Below are 16276 nucleotides of genomic sequence, written 5' to 3'. Positions count from 1 at the left end.
TTTTAAGCAGGAAAGACATATAGCCCATTTATGATGTTTGATATCAAAGGGCATCTGTAAAGACAAAGTGTGGTTTAGTAGGAGAAGTGTAGGATCGTTATATTTTGAAAAGGAACATTTCTAAGCAGATTGCCTTCACTAGAGGGTCTTTTTATTCTCATTACTGAATTTTTTGTACTACCTTTGCCAATTTTGTGATATATAAAAAAATTACATAGAGGTTGCTTAGAAAAGATAATTGAATAGTATACTATGCATTATTTGCTTTAATTTTCTAATAAATTATTAATCTTTGCCCCTTGGGTCAAAGGTTCTTTTTCTTGCTGTACGCATATTGAAAATATCACTTGAAAAATAATTCTGTCATTTATATACTAAAACAACATTTCATCTTAATGTCTCTTTTTCTTGTATTATTTAAATAACAATCTAAATGATGTGCCTCACATGCACTATTTTAATCTCATATTTTTGTCACCTTTCAAGGAACTGGGAGCACCTAGTCAGCTGTACCCATATCTTTTTTTCTTTTTTAAGTTGTATTTAAGATCAGTGAAATCACAGTGGTGAAATACAGAAGGCCTTGCAATACATATTATCCTACAAATGTATTTTATGGTAATTGTGGTAACACACACTGTTTTGAATTGTTTTCTTGAATGTGAATTGTAATATAATTGAAAATAATGAAGTTCAGCATGCAGTACATATTGAGAAAAAAAAACATTGTCATTGTACTTTAATAATAGTTATTTAATAATAGTTCAGACAACTGAAATCAGTTTTATGTATTTAGTGTTCATCCTAGAATTATTTTCAAATTTTTATTCTGAAGTATATATAGCATTAATATTTATGTATTTGTGGATTTCACCTAATGATGGTAATAACTGAAGCATTTTTAATGAAGCAGCACAATAATGCTTCATGCTGCTTTTTTGCTGAAGGAGTATATTCATTCATTTTTTTTCTTCAAGAATTAAAAATTGTTACATTACAAGTTACCATATATGTAATTCTGTATATGAGAAACATAAACCTATATGCATATTAAGAAAAGTAAACCTGAACAGACATTGCTGCTGCATAGTCAATAATTTCAAGAGTTCTTTTTCTTTTTTGCAATATATTTCTTTGTTATTATAATTCTCTTGGTTCTCTGTCTTTCTTTTTCTGCTCTCTATTATGTATTGTTCAACAATGTGAGAATAAAAAGTCTCTTCCATATAAGCTAGAAACATAAAGCACTAAAAACAGTTAGCAATTTATTTATAGAATTCTAAACTGTTTACCTTTTCACTTAATGAATGTGCTTTTGTCAAGAGAGATTTAATCTTTATTCTCATATTAGAATATCCACTCAAATTATATAATATCTTTGACTACAACTACATTGTATTCATGTGCAAAGGATAGTCCTACTAGTGCTGTTTCCTTGCATTTGGTGCGGAGTTGGGACTGTGTACAGCATGAATAGTGCTTCCTATCTCATTTTGCTGTATATTGTTGAAATTTTTTTTACTTAGGAATTTATTTATTCTGATATTATCACCAGAATGCATTTTCTTATGATTTCATTGTTGTTTAATTGGCATACATGGCTTCAAGTGTACTACTGAAAGAAAGGCAATATATTAGAAATAAACATTAGACAGTGTGACCTTTACTGGGTAAGACTCTGATCTGTTAGCCAAAAGGTTTCTATCTCTGACCTGACAGTGTTCACATTGTAGAGTAATAAAGGAGAGCGCCCTCCTAAATAGTCTAGGAGCAATGGCAAGGATTCTGAATGTGTGAATAGTAATGTATTTAGTGTATAAATAAACCACACAAGGGAGGGATCAACACAGGGAAGACAAAAAAAGAAACAGACACAATATAACAAAGCTGTACCTACCACCCTGAAGCTACCTTTCACAGGTCTGCTCTGTCACACAAGGTAGGTCACCTAAATCTCAACTACAATACCAGAACACCATGCCTTTCCTATCTCTGCCTCTCTCTTTTTGTTCCTCTTCTCAGTGAGTGCATTTACATTCACACAGAAAACCTGGATAACCAAAGTAACCCATTTTAGGCAGACACCTACATGTATTTTCCTAAAAAATACATTTACACGTATAAGTCCATTTATGTAGTTTTCCTTTGGCAAAATGCTCTAATGTCGTTAAGCTGCACAAAAAAGAGCTGAACATCATCGTCGTCGTCATTAATCTAAAAACAAGGGAATTTCTGATCTCTTTCTAGCCCTCCAGTCATACACAGCAATGGTAACATTCCTCATATTCTGTTATCCCTGGGTATTAATTCTCTTGTCCCTCAACGACACCATACCCTTTGTTTTGTTCTGATGTCTCTAGATATTTCGTGTCTGCAGCACTAGTCACAATAGGGTCTTCCGCCCCTTATCTTCACACACTGTCATGGAGAGTTGTTCTCTGCCTGCCCCTCTAAGCCTCTTTTTCCTTCATCATTTGTTACAGTAGTAACCTTTTTCCTTGATTGTTCCCATGTGCTCGTCAACCCTTTGCCGACCATGCACCTCATCACTGAAGGAATATAGAAATGTTGTAATGTGCCTTTAAAGTGCCACGTAGTGATGTTTACAGTTAAAAGCTCTATGTAAAGCAGGCACTTTTAGCCACTGTGTCTAGTGACTGAGACATTGGACTGTAAAATATTAGCTTCGTCGCTGTGTTCTTGTTACTCACCTTCTGTGAGTCCCAGAGTTGGTCGCTTCATATGTGAGTCTCCCACCTGCAGAAACTTGAAAAATGTTGTTCAGAACCTATGAAGTATCTTGAGTTGGTGTTTACATTATAAAGGCAATATATCAAAAATAATATCATCCCACATTATGACAAAGTTACTAAGGAGTCAGACTGTAAAGTATGAAAGCAGTACAATAGTTCACTCTCCCTCAATGAGTCCCTGTGTCAGCCTACATGGGCCACTTCAATCCCTAGTGCTTGACAAAAATTAATTTAACAAGCCATTCTCAGGATGAAAGGAGTATCTTTATTTCATGAATGGAGCCATGCAGTACAGGGAAGGCAATGACTGACTGATTACATGTACGTGACTAACTTTCACTGTCCTTGCGAGTTACTGATAAATGAGGCCCTGAAGCCAAGATGTTTTTTCTTGCTAGCGTTAGAATTGATCAGAATTAACATTGTGCATGGGCCAGCGCATATGTCATTGCTCCAGCTGTAGAAGTATGAAAACCATTCTACTGTAACTAGTTAATGGACACCAAGTATATTCAAAAAAATAAAGATTGTTTGTTTATAACTCATGATAAATGTCTTCTGGAGTTGTGTTTTGTACTTTAATAAAATTGTACAAAAAATCTGAGTTGAATAGATTTTAATTAATACTACCTTGACATTCTCAGCAATAAGAGGACAACTAATAAACACTCTGTTGTCCAGTCCCAACAGCACTGAGCACAAGATGGTAACCAATCCTGGATAGAGCCCCAGCCCCATCGTAGAGCCTACTCATGCATACCCACAGTCACACAGGGCCAGATCATAGTTGTGAGATCTTTGAAGGTGTACAGTATATAAAATCATACAACATACCCATCCTATTTTGTTAACCTGGTTAGTCCAATATGGGGTTGTAAGAAGATGGAACTTGTCTTCATCATCTGTTTCCTGAGAGGTTACCTGTTACTGTCAAAACTCTAATAAAACAAATAAGATTTTTCTTTACAAAAATCATCCGGTTACCTCATTGTAATAAAAGAAAAGTCAGATTTAAATGAACAAGAATGGCTGATTGTGAGTTTTTATATGTTGTTTGAACTAACCTAAAGCTTTCTTTCCCCAATTTTGTTTTATCCAAGGTGAAAGCTGCCTCAAAATATGTGGATGTACCTGTAAGTGAAAAATGGATTATATCTTTTAATTCTATTGTTTTATGTTCATAATACAAAAATGGAAAAAATAAGTGAGTGAATACATAATTCATGTTTGTCTTTAAAATTTACTTCAGAATTAATTCAAATATAGTAGGAGCTGCAAAATTATGTAGTCTGAATGAATTGTTGAAGAAATTAATAGGAAAGCTGCTAACATAATGACAAACAAAATCCCACATGTTGACAGTTAATATCATTATGTTGAAGGGTAATTAAGTTATAGTTTCCAATTATATTAAGACTGACACCTTAAATGTGTATGGGCTAAAATGTTTAACACCCAGTAATTTATTATTATTATCATCATGATGATTGTTAGCACAGGAATGTATAGAAACACGTCCACAGTGTCTCGCTCTCTGTTTCTCTTGGAGCTTTATAGCTGTATGACTGCTTCCATCTTTTTTTAAAAAAGCATCTTTTCTTGCACAATTAAGAATTTCCATGACTGTGTCACTAAAATGGGCGCATTCATTTGGACTGAAAATTGCTTTAGAAGGTATCACTTAACCAGCAACACGTTTTCACTGAATGCATTGTTTTTTAAATTAATGCCTTGTCATTGAAGCAGTGAGTGCAAAGAAATGTATCTTATGTCCTAAGGGCCAAAAACACATCCTTTACTCTGTAATTGTTTGCTTAATGCACAAAAAATGACTTCCTAAACCATGCTCATTTGCACCCTTGAAACTATTCAGACGTGTTAACTAAGTGCAATTTACAGTGACTGACAATTACATTTCCCGTTGAATGGATATCTTGTGGTCTAAGTTATCTTTAATTTACAAAGAGCAAAACAAATCAAATTACTTATTAACAAGCACATTGTGTTCTGTGGATACTTTAGTCATTTAAAAGTCAACACATTTAACAACCCTATGTTACAGCTTGTTAATGAGAAATCGCTCTGTTTTCATGTGAGTTTCAGAGCATTGTAAATGAAAATTGTCAACATAAAGGATAACAAAGGCTTGTCTGCTGCCTAGATCATAAAGCAGGGCTCTCCTGCTCTTCTTGAAGTTGTTGAAAATGAAACACTCTGAAATAGATGTTTTAGAAAAAGTGACACAAATTTAGAAACGTTCAGCGTGAAAATTGTAACAATGAAAGCTTTATGAACTTCATGTATCGCATAGTACATTTTGATACCCCGCTAGGCTGTTTATTTTCATCAAAGACTGTTTCCTAATATATACTATACAGTGTGTGTGTGTGTGTGTGTGTGTGTGTGTGTATGTATGTATATGTATGTGTATACTTATATATATATATATATATATATATATATATATATATACATACACACACACACACACACACACACATACATCCAGGTATATAAAATACAGTATACATAGATACATACTTACAATTGAAACAGCATGCCCCACTGTATTAAATTGAATTTAATTTCTGTTTATCACATATTCAACATGTAAAAAGTTTATATTTTTATCAATGCGTTTTTTTTAACTGACTTTCTCTTTGATCAATGTGTGGAAGTGAATATTTTGTTGAGGATCAATAAAGTACCCCATGACCCTGTGTTCGGATTCAGCGGGTTAGAAAATGGATGGATGGATGGATCAATAAAGTATTATCTATCTATCTATCTATCTATCTATCTATCTATCTATCTATCTATCTATCTATCTATCTATCTATCTATCTATCTATCCTATACTTGGGGTCTCTTATTAACCTAGTACATACGTCTTTGTAAAATATTAGTTTAATGTTTCAAGTCTATACAATACGCAGGTCTCTTTGCCTCTGCTTAAACAATGTAGTTGTCCTATAGACTTGTGATCAAATTCAACTTTTTTTCTCATAGTTACACACAACATAATGTACTTAATATAATGAAATTCTTACTTTTTTGTCTTGATTGGTCTAAAATTGAATGAGTGAGAAACAAAGACAATGCTTGTAAACACACATTTAAGAGAACAGTTCCAAATCATGTAGGAGATATGCAAGAATTTATACAGCATAACCAGAACAGTGACAAAAACAGGAGCAGCATGAGAAGATATACACAAATGAATCTAGAAAGCAAATGTTGCATTTACCCAGCTGTGTGTTAAATTGAAGTCCAAGCTCAGAATTTGTAAGTCAGATGTTAAGAGTGTGCATTTTGTGAGTATTGCATGGCTGGGAAACATGGCATATATTACAAGTCAAATTATTTGATACGTGCAAGAGTTCATGGTCTTAGAAGAATTTTTAAATCTATGATACTGGAAGATGTCCTGAGGCAATAACCAATAAGGAACTTCTGCTAGTTCCAAACATAAAAAGTGTAAATTAGAAGAAAATGGAAGTGGCTGGAACACACCCTGTGGAAAGATACTCTAGGAGTTCAAGGGAAAGTCTTGGACTGGAACCTGCAGGGACCAAAGATGACTTGGAGGATAACTGTGGACAATGAGGCAGCAAGATTAGAAAAGACATGGGGAGAGATGAAGACATTGACGAGGAACAGGATAAGATGGCAGTGCTTCATTGAGACCCTTTGCTACACCAAATATAGACAAGCATACACACACACTGTATACGTTTGATGCTATATATGTGACCACCAAACTACAGACCCAAGTTCTGGGTTCAAACGAGTTGATTTTAAAGAAATATCTTACACAGACTCTTCCACTACAAACAATATTTCTTTCTTGCTTTCATTCTTTTCCTCTACTCTTTCCAAGGTGAGTGTTGTCCTCCTCCCCTCCTGACTCCAACTCTCCTTAGAAATGTATAATGGCCTCTTGTTTGCCAGACCCAGGAGTACTTCCAGTGCCAGAATATTGCACCTAGGAAGCATTTCTGGGTCAGGCAGAATAGTTTTAAGGTATGAAATCCTCCTCCCTGCAGCTCCCCCACCAGCTCCTAATAAAACACAGCAGTGGCCACCTATTGGTACTTCAACTCCCTGCCCTGTAGTTTTGCACATGTGGTATCCACTAGAGGGTTGCTGCCACCTATCATGTTGGGTAAATGTGGCACTGGGAGGCAGTCTCCTTGTATCCTTACGTTATAAAGGCCTTCTGGACAGGATAACTACCAATCTATATAATCTATGACTAAAGGACAAGACAGGAGAGCAACATGAAAGAGTCTGGCTCCCACCCAGGTAAACCCCTTTTAATGGCCCAAAAAAGAAAATGAGTGATTACGGCCTCAGCCATGGTTCAGATTGCTTTATGGATTGTTGCTTTGTGAGAACTGTCTCTCCCCAGTGCAGATCCCAAAATAAATGGTCACTTCCTTTAGGTGGCCACTGTATATAACGGGTCCTTCCACAAGGGGTGGGGCTTTCTGGTATGAACGGAAAGTGAGGTCAGGTGTCTTCTGGCACCTGCAGACAGAAAGGACTCTCACCCAGGGGTGGAACTGCTTACATTGTAAGGGCCTTGAAGCTGCCTCCTAAATGTGTGTACATAAAAAAATATATATATAAACCGTAATATGAGAAAGAAAATTAAAGACCAAAATATGCACTTTTTCTCTGTATATTTATATTAGATAGCACTTCAGAATAACATAACAGGAGTAGTTGCCTGAAACTACTTGATTAGCACCAAAATGCACCTTACTGTGTTATCAGTGGTAATTAGACAATATTTTCTAACATCTTGTCACATGAAGATATACAGTGATGCTACATCTTGACTTCTAGATGATTATTTGTTGACAATATGGGATGTGTTTCTTGACTGAGGCACGTATATGACACTATGGTACATCTACTGTATGTTTTAATTTACTACAAAGCTTACATTTATAAATCAGTATGGCATACAGCAGTATATCTTGTTCAGATAAGATATCCCCTCTTCATAAGTTACATTTGTTAATACTGTATATATAAAAATTCTGCACACATCCTAGCAAAGATTACAATAAATAGTTTATTTACTGAGTGATATTTTAAAGTTTATGGCTCCCTGAATTTTTTAAATTCACTCTACTCTACCGAACCCTTATATTGTATGTTTTTATATGTGTGTGTTTATTATTGTGTTTTGTTTTCTATAACCAAATATTATTTAAGTGCATTAATCAATTTAGAGTTTTGCCTTAAATGACTGGCTAACTTTAACTTTTTTCAGAAAAGAGTTCCCATATTGTCTTTTAAACAAAAAGGGGTAAAAAGTCAAATACATAACAGTGGCGTTTCTTCTCTTCTTTCCTTTCACAGAAACCCGGGATGGATGTTGCAGATGCCTATGTGACCTTCGTCCGCCATTCTCAGGATATTCTCCGTGATAAGGTCAATGAGGAGATTTATATAGAAAGATTATTTGATGTAAGTAAAATGCCGTTTTCTCCTCATCATAGAGGAGAGATTCCAAAATGTGACAAAACAAACCAGAGGGATAAGTCACATTTTGAGATTTCTGAAATCCTATAGAGGTCTGTCCTTTTCCTCTAATTAACCTTTCTTTCTTTATCTGTCTCTATAAAGCCTGTTCTCCAGTCTGTTGTTTGGTCTGTGTAAACCATAATAATGTGAATTATAGGTCTTGCTTTTTGGTCTTTTATTTTAGGCTTCTATGGATGAAATGTCTTTACCTCAACTAGTGTTCTCTCCTAATCTCCAAGTCTAGTCAACTAAAATGTAACTCATCATCTTTATTAATGCCTAGGAGTGATGCAAGAGCAATTAAATTATAATATTTATCTATAATGCTTAATATACTATATTTAACTGAAATGCCAAAATAAATTCTCAGCTGGAACATACGCAATAAGAATTTTCTAACTATAGATTCTAAACTTAATTTTTGTTTTTTAGACTGTTTTAACAGATTTTTGAAAGAATAACAGAAGCATTTTCAATATGCTATTGTAACTCTGTTGCGACAGTGTGCAGCTCACACCAGTGAACCTTTCGGCGTTTACTGAGCTGAAAGAGCATTTCCTGCTCTTGCTTATTTTATCATTTTATAGCGACTGAAACAAATTAATCAAATCTCCATTTCATGTGCTTAGAGTAAAACAATAAATAAATCACGTTTATATCCAGTATGGTGTCTTGTATAATTGCTTTCCAGCCCTAAACCTCCTCCAACGTTTCCCAGTAAAACACAGGAAATGACAAAAAGGTCATAAAAGAAAATCTCTATGTAAAGTACAGTGGTTTGTGGTGTGCAAAAGTTTCCCAAATTATATTTCCGATACTGCTATAAATACTGCCTTTTAGTCCGTGAACATGTTCCTCTTGATGAAAATAGTTCTGCCTTTTTTGACCTTTATGACTTATTTAAAACGGAGTTTTTTCTGTGACTCCAAATTGGTCCATTCTTAGAGAATGTGTGCAGTATGATGAACTTGTGTCCCATCCATGCTTATTTCCAGTATTTGGGTATTAAGTGTATTGGTGATTCTAAATGGGATATTGTCAATGCTTTAGTGTGTGTACACTATAATGCACTGGGGTCCCATTCATGACTCTGTCCTATATGTGTATTAAAGTGAACTTTAAATTGGCCCCGTATGAGTGTGCCCTACAACAGACTGTGTTTTCTGTCCAGGCCTGTCTCTTGTTTTGTTAAGACCTGCGACTTTAAAATCAGACGCAGGAAGCTCAGAAAATGGATGGATGGAACATTCCAAAAAATATCTGTTTTTATTGTTCTCAAATATTCCTGTAAAAGGCTAGTGCAATGTCTAATGTAGGTTTAAGACTTGCCTGTAATGCTGCCAAGATAGGCTCCTTTCTCTTTGATCCTGAACTGAATCAAGATATTTTTGTCTTTAATTTACGGAGTTATTTTTTCACACTGCAGAGGATTTTGTTTTCATCACACATTTTGACTTTTATGACTAATAGTTTGTCAGTTTGTTAGCTTTTTTACACAAGAATGATATTTCATACATATTCATTCTGCCTTACTAAAACTCGGTTACTAAATTTCAAAATAATCTTGGTTCTGTAATTGGTCTGAATTAGAACAAAAATCTATGGTAGTCGATTTTATGGACATTGTTAAAGTATCCTTGAAAACTATGATGGAGTCAGAAATTGGGAACTCTTGTATACCACAGTCATTTGCATCTGAAACAAGTCTGGACCTCTTGAATTAACCAGTTTAAAATGGGATATGACAGAGATTGTGCCAAGTAAATGTCCTTATTTCTACTGCAGCGTTAGAAAAGATCATTTCTTTTATACTTTGAAGGGCTATAGCATATTTTTCCACTTGCAATTCTGCAGTAGCACCTTATAAATTATCTGTCTCACTTATTTGGCGTGGAGTACTTTTTAAAGCACTTATCCGCCAGTTTTAAAAAAGCACCTTTCTTATCCCTTTTTTATTTTTACTATTAATGACATTAACTTATATTTATATTTGTATTTTTAAAGGTGTTCCAGGGTCTCATTGGGAATGCCTTCCCATCCCTCATGCCTTTCATTTTAAACACTCATTTCACCCCAGCTCTGTGGATCATACTGAATTTATTGTTTATCATTGTCTTTTATAGATTTTTTAGAAAGTTCTCAGCTGATAAACATAGTAATTTAAAGCAAAAGGAAGTGTTTAAACAGAGGTCAGAATAAAAATAAGTGACAATGATATCTCCTGAAAGCGTAGGCCCTTTGCTATTAAGATTTGAATAAAATGTATTAAAGAAATGAACACCTATAAAATTTCAAAGCTGATAGTCTAAATATCAATTTTAATTTTTATTTATTAAATTATTTTCATTGCTAGTAATAGAAAATATATTATTCAAATTAAGGAATCAACTTCTTACAGTAGTTTAGTGTCACCGTATCTTTGGTAATAGGGAATGAAGAGAGAACACTGCTAAAGAAGTTGAGTGCGTATTTTTCACTCAGATCTGATGTGTGATGCATGTCAACTACTTTGTCTCCCATTCTCTTTATTATAGCGCTATGTTCTGTTGCTTCCGTTTTTAATGCTAATTTGGGTCTCTTCATGAACTGCTTGTCTATATTATAGATGTGCTTACTTCTGTTGTTACTGGTTAATATGTTTTTCTCACTTCTCTTGCAACGTTTAACTCTGCATCATTCTTTTTTGTATTCTCCTTTTCTTGCGGTGGTGTCTCGTCCTAGATTCTGCACTTGCAGATGTTATTTTGTTTTATATATCTTTATGTATTTATATTTATCTTTTATATATATATTTATATATAAAATTTGTGATTTTTATCTTTGGTCTTTGCTCATTTTTGCTTCTTCTGTCAGCACAACTGAGTCTTACGTGCACCAGATGTTTATTTCCCTTCTTCTCTCTTTTTCTGGTTTCCACCTTAGACTTTTTCAAAATGTTTTTTTTTTTTGTTTTTGTGTTTATTTTTATTCTTCTTCTTTTGCCTGCTCTCACTGAATCCAAAAGATTAAAATGGAACTTATCTCTCATATCTAAATGTTTTATCACATTATACAAAGTGGCATGATTTGGAATCAAATAATCTTCCTGTGTACATCTACTAGCATGACCCCCATCATTTGGGACTGCCTCTTACATGCATATGGCACTTCTGCACTGTCACAAATCTCCGTGCATGCATGCTGAACACGGGTTGTGAAGTGCTCAGGCAGCAAAAAAAAAAAACACTAATTGGCTAGAGGCTGACGGCCTTTTTCACTACCAAATCCATCCCACCCATTCTGCATTAGCACTCCACTTGATGGTCAGTTTTCTAAATTTTTTAAATTCTTTTCCAGTTCCAAGGTGCACAAATGTATTTTATGTCTTTATATCTATCTGTAATTTAAAAGATATATGATTTATTATGGTCAATAGTTCACAGATATTCTGCTCCCAAATACCACATAGAAATGACCTGAGTGCTGGTCATCTTTAAATATTTTGTTTACTGTGAAAACAGTACTTGGATGTAAATATCGTGAAATTATAGAGATGATGTCACATTATTATCTTAGTTCAGTTTTCACATTCATGGTTTCCTTAAGCATGCAACAAAGGAATAAACAGCTATACAGAAATGTAGCAATAGACAGGAGACAATTGAGTTTTGATCCTTGGTGGACACATTTTATTCCTTAGGTTAGGTTAGGTAAGTAGGCATCGTAACTGGCTAGGTAATGAAGTACCTGGGAGGCAGCCAGAGGCCTTCATTGATGATTGAATCATTGTGGTCCAGGCCACAGGTACAGTATGTACTGTTTATGGTTTATCACTTGGTTATGTTTTTTTTCCAAGTCAGCCGATTTTTAGCTAATATTGGTTATAATGAAAAATGGCTGTATTACTGGCATATTTATTTTTCTGAGAGGAGTTTGAATGTGCAAAGTGAAAAAAAGAATAGGTTGCTTAGAATTGCTGTAGAACATCACATGACCATTTATAAGCCAGTAAATAGAGAGAAACATAACTTATACATAGAAACCTGAGAATGCTGACAAACAAGAATGCACCACTTGTCAAAAAAGTATAATCAGAGTTTTTGCAGCTTTGTAAAGTGAAGGAATTTAATCTCCTCTGAAGAAATACGATTGTGCACAACCAACACTATTCGGTGTTTAATCCTGTTTAGGATTTTTTTATATGAATTGTTTATAAATCATGTATTCTATCAAACTTAGTTTTGTCTTTAACCATCTAAGTGAAGTGTAAATGGCACTGAAAAGCCAATACATGTGTAGCCATTAACATCACCCAACTGTAATTTTTTTTTTTTTTTTTTATACTACATTCAGAACAAGTGGACCAACATAAGGCAAAAACTGCCTGTGTAATGTGCACTCAAAAATTCTGATGGTAATTTGAAAAAAAAAATAGAAAGTAATTTTGAAATTAGTAAATTTTGCAAAACAGCACTTCTTGAATACCTTAAAGGTCCAAGTGTTCCTTCTATATATTTTTAATACTGGTTGTTACAATGACTGGTAGTGTATTTATTTGTATATTGGAAAATAATGGTTTATTAAGAATAATGTGAATGTGTCAGGTAATATTCAAGCATATTATTTCATTACCACCTTTCCACACCTACCCTTTTCCTCCATTTAGTTAAATTTGCTTCTCCCCACTTCATACTCTTATTCTACGAGTAAAGGGTATTTAAATGGGTTTACCTTTTTGGTAGATGTTAATTGTCTTGGAAGATTGTTTAGTTTCTAATAACTTGGTTGTTTTCAATTTAAATCTTATTTTTCTTAAATATAAGGTAGATTTTATTTTCATTTTATGTATTTTTTATGTTAGTGTTAGTATATACTGTATGTGCACCTTCTGACCTTTCCCAGAAATGGCACCATGATTTTGTGTTTGAACAGTGAACATGGACACAGTGTCTCATATTTATTAAGATAGGATGAAGTAATTGTCCCATATCTGTTTCTCCAGACAAACATGGAGAATGACTTACGCAAATGGTCACAACTGATGTGAGGGGAAATTTTAAATTATTTTGCTTTATCCTTTAGTGTGAATGGAGCAATAACGAGAAATTAAAGAGCACTGAATAATAGCAATAATATAGGAAGAATGCAAGGGAGAAGCCGGTCAGTTTCTCTTCCATCAAGTAAATGGCATGCAGTTGTGTTTTCCGAATACAGTGGTTTAGCCCAGCTAGACAAATAAAGGTGAGCAGCACTCTGCACAGGTGCTCGTCCTTTAGTGAGTTTCTGGGAAAACAGCAGTGGGCTCCTGTATTCCTGGCTAGGAAAAGCTGAGCAGTCATATAGCAAAAATTTTGGGGAAGGTAAATTTCGACTTTCATAACCCTTTCCAGCTTAATGTGAATGTGACTGCTGTGTGTTGAGTATTGCTTCCCAAAATCCTGTGAAAGTACAGAATGGTACTTTTACCACATTTTTACAGTTTCAGCATTTATTCAGAGTCAAGCTGATCAATAGTGATGCTTAGTGAACCTGACCTTTAATGGTTTATGCCTTAAGCCTCAACGTCAGTCATAATGATAAACCCTGTCTGTGACATGTTATTGTAATATGTGGGGGGGGGGGGGGGGTAGTTAGCAATATTAATAAAGGGACATGTAAATGCAGTACATGGTGTCCCAATACTGTTTGTTGATACGGGGCAAGACAGACATCTTAAAAGCAGGTTATATTTAGCTCCATTTTTATTAATGTGATTCTTTTTTTTTAAAAACTTTACACTTCATTTGCAGTCATCTTATTTTGTTTTTAGCTTTCATGAGACATGAATGGTAATTTATCAAAAGTAGTCCTAATTTATGTGTCCAATTTACATTATAAACTGAAGAGTAGCATAGTGGCCTTAAATAAGTATAACTAAGCATAATATTATTTTTATTAGTAGCAGATATTCTGTGTGTTTTTTCCAAGCACCTTTTGTTATCCGTCTTTGAAATCAGGGCACAGATGTATAGCATGTCTAGATTAAAGGGCATTATATTACTAATCAGGTTCAAGTGCATTTTGGCCTTCTGGTGCACATTGAAGATTTCAGTTTGGTGACCATGTTTTAAAGATTTGAAAAATATGATTCATGGCAAAACTGCAGACTGCTCACTGTATGTTTACCAAGTAATACTGTATATTCTAGCCTGTTGTCCTTCCTGTGTGAAATTACTGAAGCTGTGTCTTTTTTTAGTTATTTAGACCAGAATAAATCACTCATATTTTTTTAATTAAATCGGATTTAAAATATTCATAGAAATGTAATTTTATAAATAATGCGTTGCCCTACATTTAACACAGCTATGCCAATTTTGTACCCTTGATTATCTCATTCACTTGCTGCCCTGTTTTTAAAATTGGAATCTGATTAAGGTATTTTTACTGGAATGAAGATGAACATGATTAGTCACTGAAACCGCCTTCTGTGGCACTGTGGACAAAGAGTTAGGATGGCCTCAACATGCTTTCATTTTCTATTCGGTTCCCAGATTTAGGGTTTTAAAGTTTTCATTCTTTGTGGAGGTTCTATGTTATTCTCAGCGTTCACCTACATTGCTCCAATTTCCTATTGTGTTTCAAAAATGTGTGAGATTGATTGAAGAATCTGAGAGTGAGTGTGTACAAAATTAAAATGGACTGGAACATTATAAAGACCTGATTCCTGTCTTGTACTGAATATGCAGTACAGACAATTGAAATACTCAGAACTATCCAGAAAATATTGCCAAGTGTGCATTTAGTGTAGTATGTCTCTAAATAAATGTTATCCTTATGCCAATGTGTCAGTTTTAACTGGCAAGGGTGAAATGAGCATGATGGTAGGAAGTATTATACAGTCTGATGGATGGCTATGGACAAAAAAGAGCCCCAGTATTGCCTCAAAGCACTCTGTGGTGGAATGAGCCACTGACTGAAGGTACTCCAGGACAACACACAATTATGGCCTGTAATGTTGACATAATCCTCTTTTCTGCTTCCTTCTCTGTCAGTCCAGGGTCAATCTTGTAGTGCAGATCTTTTGCAATATAACAGCAAGTCAAAGGGCCACTCAGAGCAAAAAAGTCTTACAGCGGCATGGACAGCTGTCTGAGAGGGCTATTGGCAGTGCTCAGGGCCAATTATTTCACGGTAAACAACATACAAAAATGAGATGAGGTTTTTTTTTTTTGAAAAATGCCCATGCCTTTTCTCTGCATTTTATTTCAAACATTTGCAGTAATTCAGTACGGTGTACAGAAACTTCTGCCACATTCTCAGCAACCAGTGCAAAAGAAAAGATGCCATGAATGCTTCAAAATACGACCAGTTCAGATGAAAAGCCTGTATACTTGGAACATGCTGCTGCTCAGGAAACTCAGTGCAGCTAATAAAAGGAAGCTTAAATGACACAATGGTACAAATTGCATACAGGAAGAATAACAAATTAACTCATTATTTCAGCAAAATAGTCACATGTGCAATCTGAGTTTTCCATTTTTCATTTTACCTACAAGATGATATTAAAGGTTATGTAAGAGACTCATGACAGATTCCATTGATGGTGAACTGTCCAGTTTACCGTTAGCATAGTTATTCATGCTTATGAATTTGGCAAGATCAGTAGTGCTCTTGGAAGCAGAATACTGCAGCCTTTAAAGAATTATGATATTTATTGCAGAAACACTACTACTACTGTATCACATTGAAGCCATTGAATAGTGATACTTGTTTGGATTTCTCACGACTCATTTGAATGCAACCTTTAGTCTCCACAGCATGTTACTTTCTTAAGATCTGGGCACTGTGTAACTGTAAATAAGGCATTTTAGCACGGATGTGAATTCTCCTCAAATGTTACATATTTCAAGTTTGTAGTTATTCACATTTTCTGATTATATCGTCATTGTCATTATGAGAATAATGCTCGACCCTCCATATATAGTCTGGGCTCTTATATCCAAGTCATTTCTTTCTCTGTTCTGGAA

At 34.6% G+C, this 16276-nt stretch overlaps 1 protein-coding gene across 9 annotated transcripts in view; it reads left to right on the top strand.

The window, feature by feature from the left end:
- The window catches only part of cadpsa (Ca2+-dependent activator protein for secretion a), a 366374-nt gene that overhangs the window by 314667 nt on the left and 35431 nt on the right, over nucleotides 1-16276 (top strand). For all 9 annotated transcript variants that reach the window (XM_051921196.1, XM_051921193.1, XM_051921192.1 and 6 more), the window contains 2 exons: nucleotides 3854-3886; nucleotides 8127-8234. In XM_051921196.1, the coding sequence (XP_051777156.1) occupies nucleotides 3854-3886; nucleotides 8127-8234 (141 nt within the window). The remainder of the gene's footprint in view (nucleotides 1-3853; nucleotides 3887-8126; nucleotides 8235-16276) is intronic.

This window comes from Erpetoichthys calabaricus, chromosome 18 (assembly GCF_900747795.2).
Source record: "Erpetoichthys calabaricus chromosome 18, fErpCal1.3, whole genome shotgun sequence".
In the NCBI taxonomy this organism is placed as follows: Eukaryota; Metazoa; Chordata; class Cladistia; order Polypteriformes; family Polypteridae; genus Erpetoichthys; species Erpetoichthys calabaricus.
This window is presented reverse-complemented; position numbering and strand designations above follow the sequence as displayed.